At 41.5% G+C, this 17,530-nt stretch overlaps 1 protein-coding gene across 2 annotated transcripts in view; it reads left to right on the top strand.

The window, feature by feature from the left end:
* LOC127914349 (L-rhamnose-binding lectin CSL2-like) overlaps window positions 1–17,530 on the top strand; it is a 67,808-nt gene that overhangs the window by 3,971 nt on the left and 46,307 nt on the right. The window contains exons 7-9 of one of the 2 annotated variants that reach the window (XM_052490118.1): window positions 3,038–3,176; window positions 4,347–4,454; window positions 4,716–4,762. In XM_052490118.1, the coding sequence (XP_052346078.1) occupies window positions 3,038–3,176; window positions 4,347–4,452 (245 nt within the window). In that variant the 3' untranslated portion in view covers window positions 4,453–4,454; window positions 4,716–4,762. Of the gene's footprint in view, window positions 1–3,037; window positions 3,177–4,346; window positions 4,455–4,715; window positions 5,009–17,530 lie in introns of those variants that run through there. The other variant, XM_052490117.1, reaches the window with a different exon arrangement.

Below are 17,530 nucleotides of genomic sequence, written 5' to 3'. Positions count from 1 at the left end.
GAATGTGGTAAGGCTCTGATGTTCTACTAGAATGTATTAAGGCTCTGATGTTCTACTAGAATGTGTTAAGGCTCTGATGCTCTACTAGAATGTGGTAAGGCTCTGATGTTCTACTAGAAAGTGTTAAGGCTCTGATGTTCTACTAAAATGTGTTAAGGCTCTGATGCTCTACTAGAATGTGGTAAGGCTCTGATGTTCTACTAGAATGTGGTAAGGCTCTGATGCTCTACTAGAATGTGGTAAGGCTCTGATGTTCAACTAGAATGTGGTAAGGCTCTGATGTTCAACTAGAATGTGGTAAGGCTCTGATGTTCAACTAGAATGTGGTAAGGCTCTGATGTTCAACTAGAATGTGGTAAGGCTCTGATGTTCAACGAGAATGTGTTAAGGCTCTGATGCTCTACTAGAATGTGGTAAGGCTCTGATGTTCTACTAGAATGTATTAAGGCTCTGATGTTCTACTAGAATGTGTTAAGGCTCTGATGCTCTACTAGAATGTGGTAAGGCTCTGATGTTCTACTAGAAAGTGTTAAGGCTCTGATGTTCTACTAAAATGTGTTAAGGCTCTGATGCTCTACTAGAATGTGGTAAGGCTCTGATGTTCAACTAGAATGTGGTAAGGCTCTGATGTTCTACTAGAATGTGGTAAGGCTCTGATGTTCAACTAGAATGTGGTGAGGCTCTGATGTTCAACTAGAATGTGGTAAGGCTCTGATGCTCTACTAGAATGTGGTAAGGCTCTGATGCTCTACTAGAATGTGGTAAGGCTCTGATGTTCAAATAGAATGTGGTAAGGCTCTGATGTTCAACTAGAATGTGGTGAGGCTCTGATGTTCAACTAGAATGTGGTAAGGCTCTGATGCTCTACTAGAATGTGGTAAGGCTCTGATGTTCAACTAGAATGTGGTAAGGCTCTGATGTTCAACTAGAATGTGGTGAGGCTCTGATGTTCAACTAGAATGTGGTAAGGCTCTGATGTTCAACTAGAATGTGGTGAGGCTCTGATGTTCAACTAGAATGTGGTAAGGCTCTGATGTTCAACTAGAATGTGGTGAGGCTCTGATGTTCAACTAGAATGTGGTAAGGCTCTGATGTTCAAATAGAATGTGGTAAGGCTCTGATGTTCAAATTGAATGTGTTAAGGCTCTGATGTTCAAATAGAATGTGGTAAGGCTCTGATGTTCAACTAGAATGTGTTAAGGCTCTGATGTTCAACTAGAATGTGGTAAGGCTCTGATGCTCTACTAGAATGTGGTAAGGCTCTGATGTTCAACTAGAATGTGGTGAGGCTCTGATGTTCAACTAGAATGTGGTAAGGCTCTGATGTTCAACTAGAATGTGGTGAGGCTCTGATGTTCAACTAGAATGTGGTAAGGCTCTGATGTTCAACTAGAATGTGTTAAGGCTCTGATGTTCAACTAGAATGTGGTAAGGCTCTGATGTTCAACTAGAATGTGGTAAGGCTCTGATGTTCAACTAGAATGTGGTAAGGCTCTGATGTTCAACTAGAATGTGGTAAGGCTCTGATGTTCAACTAGAATGTGTTAAGGCTCTGATGTTCAAATTGAATGTGTTAAGGCTCTGATGTTCAAATAGAATGTGTTAAGGCTCTGATGCTCTACTAGAATGTGGTAAGGCTCTGATGTTCAACTAGAATGTGTTAAGGCTCTGATGCTCTACTAGAATGTGGTAAGGCTCTGATGTTCAACTAGAATGTGTTAAGGCTCTGATGTTCAAATTGAATGTGGTAAGGCTCTGATGTTCAAATAGAATGTGGTAAGGCTCTGATGTTCAACTAGAATGTGGTAAGGCTCTGATGTTCAACTAGAATGTGGTAAGGCTCTGATGTTCAACTAGAATGTGGTAAGGCTCTGATGTTCAACTAGAATGTGGTAAGGCTCTGATGTTCAACTAGAATGTGGTAAGGCTCTGATGTTCAACTAGAATGTGGTAAGGCTCTGATGCTCTACTAGAAAGTGTTAAGGCTCTGATGTTCAACTAGAATGTGTTAAGGCTCTGATGTTCAACTAGAATGTGGTAAGGCTCTGATGCTCTACTAGAATGTGGTAAGGCTCTGATGTTCAACTAGAATGTGGTAAGGCTCTGATGTTCAAATAGAATGTGGTAAGGCTCTGATGTTCTACTAGAATGTGTTAAGGCTCTGCTGTTCTACTAGAATGTGGTAAGGCTCTGATGTTCAAATAGAATGTGGTAAGGCTCTGATGTTCAACTAGAATGTGTTAAGGCTCTGATGTTCTACGAGAATGTGTTAAGGCTCTGATGTTCTACGAGAATGTGGTAAGGCTCTGATGTTCTACGAGAATGTGTTAAGGCTCTGATGTTCTACGAGAATGTGGTAAGGCTCTGATGTTCAAATAGAATGTGTTAAGGCTCTGATGTTCAACTAGAATGTGTTAAGGCTCTGATGTTCTACTAGAATGTGTTAAGGCTCTGATGTTCTACTAGAATGTGGTAAGGCTCTGATGTTCAAATAGAATGTGGTAAGGCTCTGATGTTCAACTAGAATGTGTTAAGGCTCTGATGTTCAACTAGAATGTGGTAAGGCTCTGCTGTTCTATTAGAATGTGGTAAAGCTCTGATGTTCAACTAGAATGTGTTAAGGCTCTGCTGTTCTATTAGAATGTGGTAAAGCTCTGATGTTCTACTAGAATGTGGCAAGGCTTTGATGCTCTACTCGAATGTGGTAAGGCTCTGATGCTCTACTAGAATGTGGTAAGGCTCTGCTGTTCTATTAGAATGTGGTAAAGCTCTCATGTTCTACTAGAATGTGGCAAGGCTTTGATGTTCTATTAGAATGTGGTAAGGCTCTGATGCTCTACTAGAATGTGGTATGGCTCTAATCTTCTAAAATGTGGTAAGCTTGTCAACACTCTGCTATACAATATATTCTCCTCTCATATGATGATATATAAATTATATAATAGCATTGTAGAACAGTATTATATACAGTTTATATTACCATCACTAGAACACACCAAAGACATCCAGTCTTACCTCTCCTCCTCATCTCTCTCAGATGAAGGAACGATCCAGATCTACAGTGCCAACTATGGCCGCCGTGACCAGCTAGTGTGTTCCTTTAAACGGCCCGCTAACCAACTAGCCAACACCAACTGCCTCAGCCAATCCATAACCACCAGTAAGGTGGCAGAGAGGTATTGTACCTGCAGTGTGTACTATTAGAAACGCATGACTGTAGTGTTAACCTGTACTGTAGAAACATGACTCTAGTGTTACCCTGGACTGTAGAAACATGACTGTAGTGTTACCCTGGACTGTAGAAACATGACTGTAGTGTTAACCTGTACTGTAGAAACATGACTGTAGTGTTAACCTGTACTGTAGAAACATGACTGTAGTGTTAACCTGGACTGCAGTGTTAACCTGGACTGTAGTGTTAACTTGGACTGTAGAAACATGACTGTAGTGTTAATCTGGACTGTAGAAACATGACTGTAGTGTTAACCTGGACTGTAGAAACATGACTATATTGTTAACCTGGACTATAGTGTTAACCTGGACTGTAGAAACATGACTGTAGTGTTAACCTGGACTGTAGAAACATGACTGTAGTGTTAACCTGCACTGTAGAAACATGACTGTAGTGTTAACCTGGACTGTAGTGTTAACTTGGACTGTAGAAACATGACTGTAGTGTTAACCTGGACTGTAGAAACATGACTGTAGTGTTAACCTGGACTGTAGTGTTAACCTGGACTGTAGAAACATGACTGTAGAGTTAACCTGCACTGTAGTGTTAACCTGGACTGTAGGAACATGACTGTAGTGTTAACCTGGACTGTAGAAACATGACTGAAGTGTTAACCTGGACTGTAGAAACATGACTGTAGTGTTAACCTGCACTGTAGTGTTAACTTGGACTGTAGAAACATGACTGTAGTGTTAACCTGAACTGTAGAAACATGACTGTAGTGTTAACCTGGACTGTAGTGTTAACCTGCACTGTAGAAACATGACTGTAGTGTTAACCTGGACTGTAGTGTTAACCTGGACTGTAGTAACATGACTGTAGTGTTAACCTGGACTGTAGAAACATGACTGAAGTGTTAACCTGGACTGTAGAAACATGACTGTAGTGTTAACCTGCACTGTAGTGTTAACTTGGACTGTAGAAACATGACTGTAGTGTTAACCTGAACTGTAGAAACATGACTGTAGTGTTAACCTGGACTGTAGTGTTAACCTGCACTGTAGAAACATGACTGTAGTGTTAACCTGGACTGTAGTGTTAACCTGGACTGTAGTAACATGACTGTAGTGTTAACCTGGACTGTAGTGTTAACCTGTACCTGTCGTTGACACAGGTGTAATGGGAAGAGCCAGTGTGACGTCCCGGCGTCCAACTCTCTGTATGGAGATCCCTGTGTAGGAACCTACAAGTACCTGGATGTGGCTTACACCTGTGGCTAAATGTGAGGCACGCATGCATTCGGCAACACACACACACACGCACACGCACACGCACGCACACACACACACACACACACACACACACACACACACACACACACACACACACACACACACACACACACACACACACACACACACACACACACACACACACACACACACACACACACACACACACACACACACACACACACACACACACACACACACACACACGACTGGGAAGTAGAACACTGGGGCTGACCGTTTTTGTCTTGCAGGAGATCTTCTCTGAGGAACATAGACCAGAGAGACCACTTGGATATCTCCCTCTTCATTGGGCGGATTTGAATTTCTTTCCTGTCTTCTCTCCTCTGAAGTCTCAATTGAGTGTAAAATGGATGTAAATTCTAGGTAAATTCAAAATGTGTAAATCCCATTGATTGTGTATTTCATCAGGCATAATTTGTGTGTAATAAAATCATAATGAGGCCCCTCTTGTGCTGCAACAATCAGGAGGAAGCATGGAGAAATTAAACATTAACCCCAAAAATAAACTATTCTTCAAATAACACTGACATAATACTTTGTGCATTTTGTATACTAAAGTATTTCTTCAAAACAATGTTGATTTTCTGAACTGAGGTGGTTGGGCTGATTTTGACTAAGAACTGTGGTGGTTGATCTGAATTAAACTAAGCAGCATAAAGACAAGACTTTGGGTCTTTTGTTCAACATTATGAAACATGTCCTTATACACTAAATACTTGATTTGAATCCACAAATGATATTACACCAAGAAGGATTAAAACATTTGAAGGTGTTGGATACATGGTTTATGTTTCGGGCAAACAAAACCCGAGTACCAGTCTTCATATTTTCGAGCATGCTGGTGGCTGCATCATGTTGTGGGTATGCTTGTTATCGGCAATAGGATAAGAATTCAAATGGAATAGAGCTAAACACAGGCAAAATCCTAGAGGAAAACCTGGTTTAGTCTGCTTCCAACAGACACTGGGAGGCAAATTCACCTTTCAACAGGACAATAACCTAAAACACAATATACACTGCAGTTACTTAGTTTTGGCTTAAATCAACTCAAAAATAAGGCAAGACTTAAATGGCTGTCTAGTAATGGTCAACAACCAACTTGACAGAGCTTGAAGAATTTAAATAATATGCACGTTTCGTACAGTCCAGGTGTGCTGTTAGACCCGGTAAGGTTCACAGCTTTAATCACTAACAAAGGTGATTCTAACATGTATTGACTCAGGGGTTTGAATACTTATCTCAATGAGAGATTTCTATATTTCATTTTCAATACATTTGCAAAAAATGTATTAAATGTGTAGATGGGTGAGACTTATTTCGTCATCCATTTTGAATTCAGGCTGTAACACAAAGTGGTGTAAGTCGAGGTGTATGAATGCTTTCTGAAGGCACTCTACACACAGACCTGAGTTATTGTAGTATCTGTCACTACCTCACTGTCCAACCCAGCAGCATGAACAGAAGAAGAAAATGTTCAACTCTTTCCAGTTGTCCATTAAGAATTTACCAGGACCTGGCGTCCAAAGAAGATGGTAGTCTACACCTACAAAAAAGCAGTGGGGTGCTCATATTTACAGTAGTCAAAACTAAATTATAAACTGGGTGGTTCGAGCCCTGAAAGCTGATTGGCTGACAGTCATGGTATATCAGACTGTATACCATTGGTATGAAAACATTTATTTTTTACTGCTATAACTACATTGGTAATTAGCAGTAAGACACCTCGGGAGTTTGATATATGGCCAATATACCACGGCTCAGGGCTGTGTTCAGGCACTCTGTGTCGCACATAAGAACAGCCCTTAGCTGTGGTATATTGGCCATATACTACTTATTGCTCAAATCTACAGTACCATTCAAAAGGTTGGACACATCTACTCAAGGGTTTTTATTTGTACTACTTTCAACATTGTAGAATAATAGTGAAGATATCAAAACTCTGAAATAACACACATGGAATCATGTAGTAACCAAAAAAGTTGATGACAGCTTTGCACACTCTTGGGATTCTCTCAACCGGCTTCATGTGGAATGCTTTTCCAACAGTCTTCCCTCCACAAAACCTGGGGTATACCTACAAAGCCAAAACACAGGGATATTGGAGGGTAAATTATTATTCAATGTAAACAGGCAATAAACATTTCATGCATCTCCTTCATCTTACAAAAGGAAACGGTTTACCAAGAACATTAGAGACGGTGATAAATCAACATTTTGTAACAGAGGACAATTACTGTGAAAGTGGGTGTTCATCTGAATCAGTGAAAGCTCTTCCCCTAAATCTGACTTGACTAGTTAAATAAAGGTTAAAAAATGAGAGAAAGAGGGATTAGACGGAGATGTCATAAACGAGACCCGTAAGTATCGGAGCCAACTGTTTCCATTGTTTCGGTCAGCTCCATTCATTGGGAGTTCAATTTGGCTTCCAATGCCGATATACTTCCTGGATAATCTTCAATTTAATGACTTCACTGTCTAATCCTTCTTAATCTCGGTCACATCCTGGCTTTAGTATTCTGTGTTTTCGGTAGTATTTTGGTGAGGCCATGGTGTGACATGGGGATTTATGTGGTTTGTTTTGTTTGGGGTTGTTTATAGGTATGGGATTGTGGTTAGAGTAGTACTCTCGGTAAGTCTATGGTTGCCTAGAATGGTTCTCAATCAGAGGCAGGTGTTTATCGTTGTCTCTGATTGGGAACCATATTTAGGCAGCCGTATTCTTTAGGTCTCTGTGTTAGTTTGCACCAGAATAGGCTGTTTAGGGTTTCACGGTTATTGTAAGAGAGAATATAGGAGACGGCACGGGTCAAAATGATTGATTGATGACCGTACGTCATGATGACGTGTACATGTCTGAATATGGGCCTCCGGCCCGTCCCCCCCTGTTCATGTGTTCACGTGTTAGAGGGTGTGTGTTATTTTATATCTCTATGGTATGCTTTGAAGTAGTCATGGTGCTTGATGTCTAGGGGGCTGGTTGAACTGGGGAGGGTGGGTGTTGAGTGTTTGAACTTTTGGGACCGTGTATGTCCCCCCCCCACCCCCAGTTTTATCTCCCTTATGGTTGTTATCTATGAAGTAGGAATGTCCAGGGTTATGTATCTGGGGCCTAGGCTTTATAAATGTCCAGAACAAGCCATTTTTAAGACCTGAATATTAAACATCTAAAATATGTCTACAAGGGGAATTCTTGGAGTGCTCTGTAGCTCATGTCATGAATCCAAAGCCAAAAGCCTGGAGGATATTTTGCTTGAGGCTCCAGAATGTTTTAAAGGATTTTTGTGTACAAGCGAGGGACATATTTCGTAGATATTCAACCCGGAGGAATCTACGGTTAAGATATTCACAGACAGCGGGTCCCAACCCTTTTATCATGCAGAACCCGAGCCTTTTTCTCCAGCGCTAAGGATGCGAGAATGGCTTAAAATAAGGCTAGCTTTGTGTCAAATGGAACGCGCCCTGCGTGCTTCAAGGATGCCAGGATATGCGTTGGAAGAACAAGTCTGTGGACGAAATGATCTGATGGCTCTGAGAGTCACTTCCATGGCTTCTACCCCGGACTCCAGAGTGACAGTTTTAGCATGTGAACAATTTGATAGGGCAAATGCTACGAAAACGGTCAGTTCATATGTATCCTCCAAAGCATGCAAGGATGTACATTTTTTTCAAATAATGTTCAGTTTTAAATGGCGCGATTACCACATTTTCAGAACCCTGATTAATAAGCTGGACAGTCTTTTCGAAAATCGTGAACAATTACGGCGATGGCCGAGGTTATCGTTGAGACATACCCCGGAACAACAACAAGGTCGTAGGCAGATCTTTCCCTGGATGGAAAGTGGACAGAGCTTCGACGGGGCGCGGAAAATGAGATGGGGAATTGGAAACGGATAATGTTCAGGGCTAACAGGACCCCTATATCTGGAAGAAATAGTAAAAAAAAATTGAATTATAACGTGTGTTAAAATGTAGGTGTTAATTTTGTAAATGTATAGCCCCCATTTAACTAAGGGGTAGCGCTCTTTTCTCTCACGCTAGGGTCTGGCGCAGACAACTGTAAGATCTGAAAAAACATGTATTATTTTATAGTCTATTCCTACATGGGTATGTTATGAACATTACATTTTATTAAAGTTTGTAATAATGTACAAAGACCGGCCTCCAAGTTTTTTTTTTTACATAAAACACGTGTGAGGCATGTTTAAATATTATTCAAATGTGTTCCTTAATTCAAACATGTCTTCAAGTTTGTACGAAATATTTTGGAATTCAATAAAAGGAATTTAAAAAACGGTATCTCACCCTTTAACTATGGGAAAAGCCTATTTAACAACGTCTTCCAGCTCTGTCGCGAAGTAAAATAGAATCAGGGGTGTGTGTGTGTGTGTGAGTGGTCTTGTGACGTAGCAACAGGCGTGTGTGTGTGTGGTTGTGTGTATGTTACATAAATCCTAAGGTGGGGGGTTCAACCCGGGGTCCCAGAGCTCCATCTGTAGAGAATCGTTTGAAAACAAGGTTTACATTATCCGTCATATGGCCTGTCAAGATATAGGCCTACAGCCCGGGTTAAACACTGATATCTAATCAACACACAGGGATTCTAGCAAACCCAATGCAGACAGATCGGTACTTTGAATTCAAAGCCTTTTGGGGGGCTCTAAAACAGACATACAGGGGTGGGGTGTAGCATACATCTCTCAAAAACTCATTCCGTACTTTTAGATAGTTAGGGACAGAAATATTTTTAACGCTGTTAGCATTGCTTTAGCGCAAACATACAGGCCCGAATATTGAGCTGCACGGACAGATAAAAAAATAAATAATAATATTCTGAATAAGTGAATCTCGCATAATGGATATTTCTGGAGGTGAGTAAATGAAAAACATATTTTAAGATTTGTTTGAATATTATTGTAATATTAACCCCTAGTTATTTGGGTATTTCAGGCCAAAAGGCCAATATAGGTTAAAAAAGTGTAGATATAGCGTATAACTGTTAATATTTTCTAATGGTGTCTAGGATCCCCTACATTTACGCAGCTTTTACGCGATTTACCGGATCTGGAACAACATGAGGGGGGTTCACAGCAAAAGTCAGGCAGGCAATCACCAGCGGCCTTTTTTCGTTGTAAGTCCTTATAATTAAACACATACCCAAGAATATTTATATATACAAATAAAAAAAATAGGGTGTACTATTTAAAAAAAAAAACTATTTTATGTATTTACAGCCGACATACAGCCAGGAATGATAAAGGATGCGTTATGGACATCTGACACACCGGACTTTGATGCAATTCTACCGTTCTGTACGAGCGATTTTTCAAACTCACCGCGAATCCAGGGAGCATCGACCCCCTCCCGAAATATTCCAGACCGCAACAGGCAAAGAGCAGCGGTGGCCCAAGTACATTGCTCTGAATCAAGCCCACCAGAAAACTACTGTTGGGCCGGGAACTTGCTGCTTCACGAACCGGCGATCAGGGACACGGTATGAGACCATTATACAGTTTTGTTATTAGTTATACGCCTTTTTATTAGTTATAGATCTGTTGATAGCCTATGTTAAAACAAGGACAAATAATGTTTTTTCAGACTGCCCGGAGACAGGCCCAGCAGAATCTGGAACCCTAGAGGGAAAAAGTCACACACCCCCGGTTTCGGCGATTCGTCACAACAAGCGCCAAAAAAGCTGAGGTATTTTAACTATGTATTGTTTATATATATTATTATAACGGAAAGGTATTTGACATTTGTATGTAGCTAACATATATTTTTTTATATCTAATAACGTAATTTTGGATGTATTATTTTCATTCAGACTCCGCATTCCCGATGAAACACCCGAGAGAACTGTTTTTAATGACATGTCAGATGTTGACGACCAGCTATTCTGTGATGCGGCCAACCTTATCGACCCAGTTAATTCTACGGCCTCAGTACCTGCAGCCGAACAAGAAAGGTTTTTCACATTATTTTCCAGGGCTTTGAAATCGAGAAATGTTTTGCTATACAAACGACTGGGGGATTTAATTGAGAGACAGTACAGAGACGATATGTTATTCTGGCATAGAACAATTCCACGCATGTTAAACAACAACCCCATTAAAAAATGCAAATACAGACGCTAAAATCATACATGTAACACCAACCATTACAGAAAGACCCCAAAAAATGAACACCCTTAATTATCCAAAAATGGCAGAACTAACGCAACAAGGGGAGACAGTTGAAAGCCTCTTATCCCAGATTCCAGCCGAACTCTTAGAAATTATTAATCGTATGAACGAGTCAGGGGAAAACCTGAGGAAAACATGTTATCCCAGATTCCCGAAGCCCTCATAACCTTAATTAATCGGATGAACGAGAGTCAGACAATTTCGGCCCCGACCACCCCAACAGCGATAGAACAACCAGTAACGCCCAGGTCCGTAGAGTCTGAAACGCCACAAGATGTTTTTGGGGAATTGGACAATTGTCTAATAAATCTGGAGGCAGATGTTCATGATAGACGTGTCAGGGTTGTGTACAGGAATAAATTCAACAATACAGAGATTCGACAGTTTTTCAATTTCCTATGGGTGAATCAGAATCTTGACTATGCTGTATTTTACATGATGATAATGGACACTCTAAATGATCTGTTAGAGACGGCAAGAGATTATGGCGAACCTCGTGATGTCTTACAGTTGGAAATTTGTGGATAACACAGTATCTCTTATTTTACCCAATGGCGAAGCAGATCTTGAACAATTTACCGCGCTGGTAGAACGCCTTGTTCAGTCAAATTTAGCCATCATAGCCGATCGGACCCTCGAGCTTGTAGTGCAAATAATACGTCAACCGCAGGGGGGTGGTGGGCAGATAAGGAAGCTTGATAGCCTAATGCAGTCAGAAATCATAAGCAATAAAAGGGCCTACCTCATAAATGTTCACAATCCCGATAATAAGCTATGTTTTGCAATAGGCCTAGCGCATTTACTTAACCCCGGATGTACTGACCTGATGGCATTGCAAAAGGCTAGAGAGATCCAAACGGCGGTGGGTCTCGGGATACAGGAAGGGGTGGCATTCTCAGACATTGTCAAATTTGAAAACTTTCTGAATATCAAGATTGTGGTTTTGTACCACAGTAGAGCTAATGCAGCTCTCTTGAAGTTCCAAAACACCCCCCAACCGCACCCTCAGATTCTGTACTTTTATGTGCAAAACGAACATTACTATGCCGTTACCAACATCAAGGCGTTCATAGGTGCACCCTATGTGTGTACATCCTGCCATACCGGCTACACCCGAAAGGGGGGGCACTCGTGCCGTTATAACTGTTCGGTATGTCAGGATGCAGAGTGCCCTATGCAAACCTTAAACTTGACACCATGTGCGGATTGCCATCGCACATGTCGTTCGACCTACTGTTATGATAAACACAAAATTGAAACATGGCACCCTAAGGCCTGTAAATCTGTAAGCATTTGTGCCATTAACAAGAAATGCCCAAAATGTCATTGCAATTACAGCCTTAAAATAGATAGCCCTAAACCACATGTTTGTGGAATCATACATTGTCCAATCTGTAAACGGGCTCTGAAAAGCAGAAATGCTGAAGTGGTTCAAGAAGTGCCACACAAGTGTTATATTCAGCCCTTGGCTGAAGATGAACATTCAGAGAAATATGTGTTCTATGATTTTGAGACAAATCAGCAATCGGGGGATCATTTGCCTATTTTTGTATCTACCATGACATTCAAGGGGGAAAAGTGGTCTGCAGAAGGATCCAATTGTGCACTACTCTTTCTAAAACATTTTAGAAAACCACAGTACCGAAACTTTACATTTATAGCGCACAATGCTAGAGCCTACGACTCTTACCTTCTTCTGAACCCCTTGATACAGCAAGGCGTGGCCCCCAGGGTCATCGCGCAAGGTAGTAAAATCTTGTGTTTTGTAGATCCAGCCTTCAACCAGAGATACATTGACAGTTTAAGCTTCTTACCCATGAGATTGGCTCAAATGCCAGAGGCCTTGGGTTTTGAAAACTCTGTGAAAGGCTGGTTCCCCCACTTCTTCACATCTGAGGAGAATCTACATTATATCGGATCATATCCCAGCCCAGAAATGTACGGGTGTGATCAAATGTCTCCCAAAGAGCGTGAGAGATTCATGATTTGGTATGAGACAGTAAGACATGGCACCTTTGATTTCCATAAAGAGATGGAATCATACTGTGACAATGATGTGGTTATACTTCGTGAAGGATGCTTCAGATTCAGAGAAGAGGTCATCAAAGATGCAGGTATTGACCCATGGAGTTGTACAACGATTGCATCGGCATGCATGAAAACATACCGTACACACTATCTGCCTACAGCCTCTATAGCGATCCCCTCGCCTGACAACTACCGACGCCAATTCAAGGCATACTCTAGTGGGTCCATTCAATGGCTAGAGTATATGGCCCAGGATAAAGACATTTTTATTCAACATGCTTTGAATCGAGGGGAGAAGGCATTTGGCTCTTACCATGTAGATGGCTACACCCAGATTGACGGGGTTGAGACCGTGTATGAGTACAATGGTTGTTTCTTCCATGGTTACAAATCTTGCTTTGTGCCCCAGAACATGTGTGTCCTAACCCAAAAGACTTTTGGGGAAATGTACCAAGAGTTTCAAGACAAAGTTGCTTCTTTACAGGCTACTTACGGTCTAAAAGTGGTTGTTTTGTGGGAGCACGAATGGACAGCCCTCAAAAAGTCTGATCCTCATGTTCAAGCATTCCTTTCCAGCTTTGACACCCCAGAACCTCTGGAGCCAAGACAGGCCTTGTATGGCGGCCGTACCAATGCTTTGACATTGAGGTATGTAGCGCAACCCGACGAGACAATAGGCTATGTAGATTTTACATCCCTTTATCCGCATGTAATGAGTTCCTCATGCTATTCTATAGGTCATCCTGAAATTATTCATCGTGATTTTGACTTACCTCAAAACTATTTTGGTCTGATCAAAGCAACAGTCTACCCTCCAAGGGGTTTGTTTATACCTGTGTTGCCTTACAGGGGCCCTCAAGGAAAACTTTTCTTTCCCCTTTGTCGCACCTGCAGTGAAAACATACAACAAAACCCATGTGATCACACCGTTCAAGAAAGAGCACTGACAGGTGTATGGGTCACAGCTGAATTCTCAAAGGCTTTAGAGATGGGGTATCGTGTGGCCAAAATCTTTGAAGTATGGAACTTTTCAAAGAAATCAGACACTCTTTTTAAAGAGTACATCAAGACCTTCTTGAGATGTAAGCAAATGGCTTCAGGCTATCCTGCATCGGTCACAGATCAAGAGAGTAAAGACAGGTACATTCAAGACTATCATGACAGAGAAGGCATCCTTCTTGACCCTGACAGAATAGAGGTCAACAAAACCAAACGAAATGTGTCGAAATTGTACTTAAATTCGCTTTGGGGCAAATCAGCGCAGAGGTGTAATATGCTAACAACGTCGATTATTAAAGACCCTGAAGAATTTTTGGAATTCATTTTTTCGGACCAATACGAAATTTCACATTTTTCATTCTTGAGTCAAGACATTGCCTTGGTGCAATGGCGACGTAACAAGAAGTGGGTTCTACCCCCGGGTAATGTAAATGTGTTTCTTGCAGCATTTACCACGGCCTATGGCCGACTTGAACTGTACAAGCTCATGGAGCAGCTTCAGAGGCGAGTGCTTTACCATGACACAGACTCTGTGGTCTATGTAAGCAAACCAGGGGATTGGAGCCCCCCACTCAGCAACTATCTGGGTGGCTTAACGAGCGAACTCGCAGAGGGTGACCATATCACAGAATGGTCATCCTGTGGGCCCAAAAGCTATGCTTTTAGAACGCTAAAGAATCACGTGGTATTGAAAGCCAAAGGAGTGACTCAAAACTATGAAAATGCCCAGCGTGTAAACTTGGAATCAATCACACGCTTGGTCGAGGGGTTCCTAAATGACAGGAATAGTGACTTGGAGATTTTGAGGTCCTACAAAAAGATTGTTAGGGATAAAAAGGGCTTCCATCTGAGGAATGCCCCACTCATTAAAAGATTCAGGGTTGTCTATGACAAGAGAGTGCTTTTGCCTGACGGGACCACATTGCCCTATGGCTACTGACTTATGCTACAGGCCGCAGTGTGTCAGGCGTGACTCAAAAAACTATGAAAAAAATACCCCTCGTGTAAAAACTAGGAATCAATCACACGCTTGTTTGAGGGGGGGTTCCTAAATGACAGGAATAGTGACTTTGAGATTTAGGAGCTCCTACAAAAAGATTGTTGGGTATAATAAAGGGCTTCCATCTGAGGAAGGCCCCACTTACTAAAAGATTCAGGGTTGTCTATGACAAGAGACTGCTTTTGCCTGACTGGACCACATTACCACTTTGGCTGCTGACTTATGCTACAAGCTACAGCGGTCTTAAAGCTTAAGATATAATGACTGCTGTAGAAGGTTTTGACCCCCGGTTGCAACTACCATTTTCGTCCTTAATCGCAGGGCCTTCGAATAGTGGTAAAACTTGTTTTGTAAAAAGTATTTTAGAGAATTCTGAACATGTGTTATCTCAAAAGCCTGATAATGTTGTGTGGTGTTATTCATGTTATCAACCTCTGTATGATGAATTGTTGAAGACAATAAAAATCAAGTTTGTTGAAGGAATACCTGATACCTTGTCTGATGATGAACTTTTACCTCCTCATAAAAACAATCTGTTGGTTTTGGACGATATGCTATTTGCAGGTAGCGAACATCCCGAAATTGCCCGAGCGTTTACCCAATATACTCATCATAGAAACCTGTCCGTGCTTTACTTGGTGCAGAATGTGTTTCACCAAGGTAAAAATAGCCGCACCATCAGTTTGAACGCCAATTACATGGTTTTGTTCAAAAATCCTAGAGACAAACTACAAAAAAAAAAATTAACACTCTAGCTCAGCAGATGTACCCGGGAAGGAAATCCTACTTTATGGAGAGCTACGAGGACGATACCCAAGCGCCATTTTCTTATTTAATCGTGGATTTAAAAGCAAATACTCCAGAACACCTGAGGCTACGAACCGGTCTGTTCCCGTGGGAGTGGCCGGCTGCGTACATTCCTAAAAAAAGTAGCCGCTATGTCTCTGCGTTTAAAAATAAACTTGCCCCTCTTGAGAAGCCTAGTTGGGGCTACATCTAATGAACGGAAGGCCATCTTGGGTCACTGTTCTTCAGATCTCATATTATCCCTATGTGAGATTGCTTTGAATCTTCTCAAAGGACGCATTCCACTCACCCTGACACAATTGAAAAAATTCAAGAGACAAAAGACCTCGATCAAGCTCTTTGCCAATAAAAGGGTCCGTCTACAAAAGAAACGACATAGCATACAACAGTCTGGCGGTTTTATTCTAGCTTTACTAAGTATAGCCGTGCCCTTCATCACCAGCCTTATTGCAGCCCGACGTGGTGGTTGAACACATAGGGTGATGGCCAATAAAATGTATCTGGTGCCACAACAAGAGTTGGATAGACTTAAAAAAAACAAGTGCAGGGGCCCCCGAAAATATCAGACAAACAGTGGAAAATGATTTGGATACGGCTATGAAGGATATTTTGAATCAAAAAGGATTGAACCCCTATGATAAGTTCCAAAAATACACAAACCTCTTGCAAAGGTATTTGTCCTTGGTGAAACAAGGGGAGAGAGAGACAGGCCATTTAACTATTTCCCTACAGGACCCTTTAAAAGATGACGAGCCTCGCGAGAGCCACGCCCCTGTAAGGGCTGTACCTGCGAGCTTACCATCTGAAGATCAAATGCCTGTTGAAGATAAAGTTATGCATGACTTGTTAACCCATGTTCCGGCACGTAACAGGAAAAATGTTAGCTACATTATGAACAAGCTAAAAGACTCAAATGGGGCAGCTACTTGGAACGACAAAGGAGAGTTTATCCTTCAGGGTGCGGTTGTCAAGGGTTCACATATACTTGACTTGCTTAAAAGTACCATATCTGCCCACAAGGTTGCTGATGACCGAAGACCTCCAGGGTGGCTTCAGTTTCTTAAGGCCCTGGCCATCCTCAACATACCCCTCTCGGGTGTACCCAACTATAAGATTCGGCAACAGATTCACTCTTTAAAACACAAACCTTCACCGAGATACAGCACCCCTAAAGATGCCCCAAAACCCTTGCATCCTTATGAAATGAATGACGATAACCCATTTACCCCACTGAACGCCTCTGGACCTTTCCCTAATCCCGATCTCTCTGGGTGGTTAGCCTTTTGAATGACCTTTGAATGACTATGATTAAATTCAATACATTTTATTTGAAAAAATAAGCAATTTAACATTTGTGGCATTCTTGAAACATTTGGCGTGAGCATACGCCTTGATTACACGTTCTTAAAGGATACACATTTGAACACTTTTGATATTTTCGAACAAAACAAGCTACAACTTTATCATTACTTCTTAAATCATCCTTATAAAGAGACATAACATCTTCAAAAGAAACTCCCCGGGCTCTTTGGCATAGGTAGAATACACAGTGTTGACCGCATGTCGTTGAAAGGGTATCTTGCACCTGTTTGATGTTGTAGTATATCTTTGAGCCGTTTTTGGTCAGAAATTCTTTAATAGATTTGGGGAAATGTGAAAAACCGGGGGGAAAGCCATAGGAATCAAAAAAAGTTGGGATTTTTCTTCCTCCTTCCTCTTCTAATGTCACAGCTAGCCAATGTTCACCCGGCATGTTTTTAGGATGGGTATTGACAATAAACATTGCAGGCCGCACCTTCCATTTCTCCATAGGTAATTCATCACAAGCCAACACTCCGCAAAATTGTTTTCCAATCAGTCGGCTCATCAGCCCTTCCAACTCTTGGGTATTCATGTCTTTGCTCAACGATCCTTATTAATAATCTACTAAAACCTGTCTTCGGCTATTCACCTCCAAGATTGAATCAGAGCAGACATAAACAATCATGCTAACGGTACAGGCTAAAGGTGTACGGAAACACATTTCCAGCCT

This window comes from Oncorhynchus keta, chromosome 31 (assembly GCF_023373465.1).
Source record: "Oncorhynchus keta strain PuntledgeMale-10-30-2019 chromosome 31, Oket_V2, whole genome shotgun sequence".
Taxonomy (NCBI): domain Eukaryota; kingdom Metazoa; phylum Chordata; class Actinopteri; order Salmoniformes; family Salmonidae; genus Oncorhynchus; species Oncorhynchus keta.
Note: the sequence above shows the minus strand (reverse complement) of the source record. Positions and strands in the feature narration are given on the sequence as shown.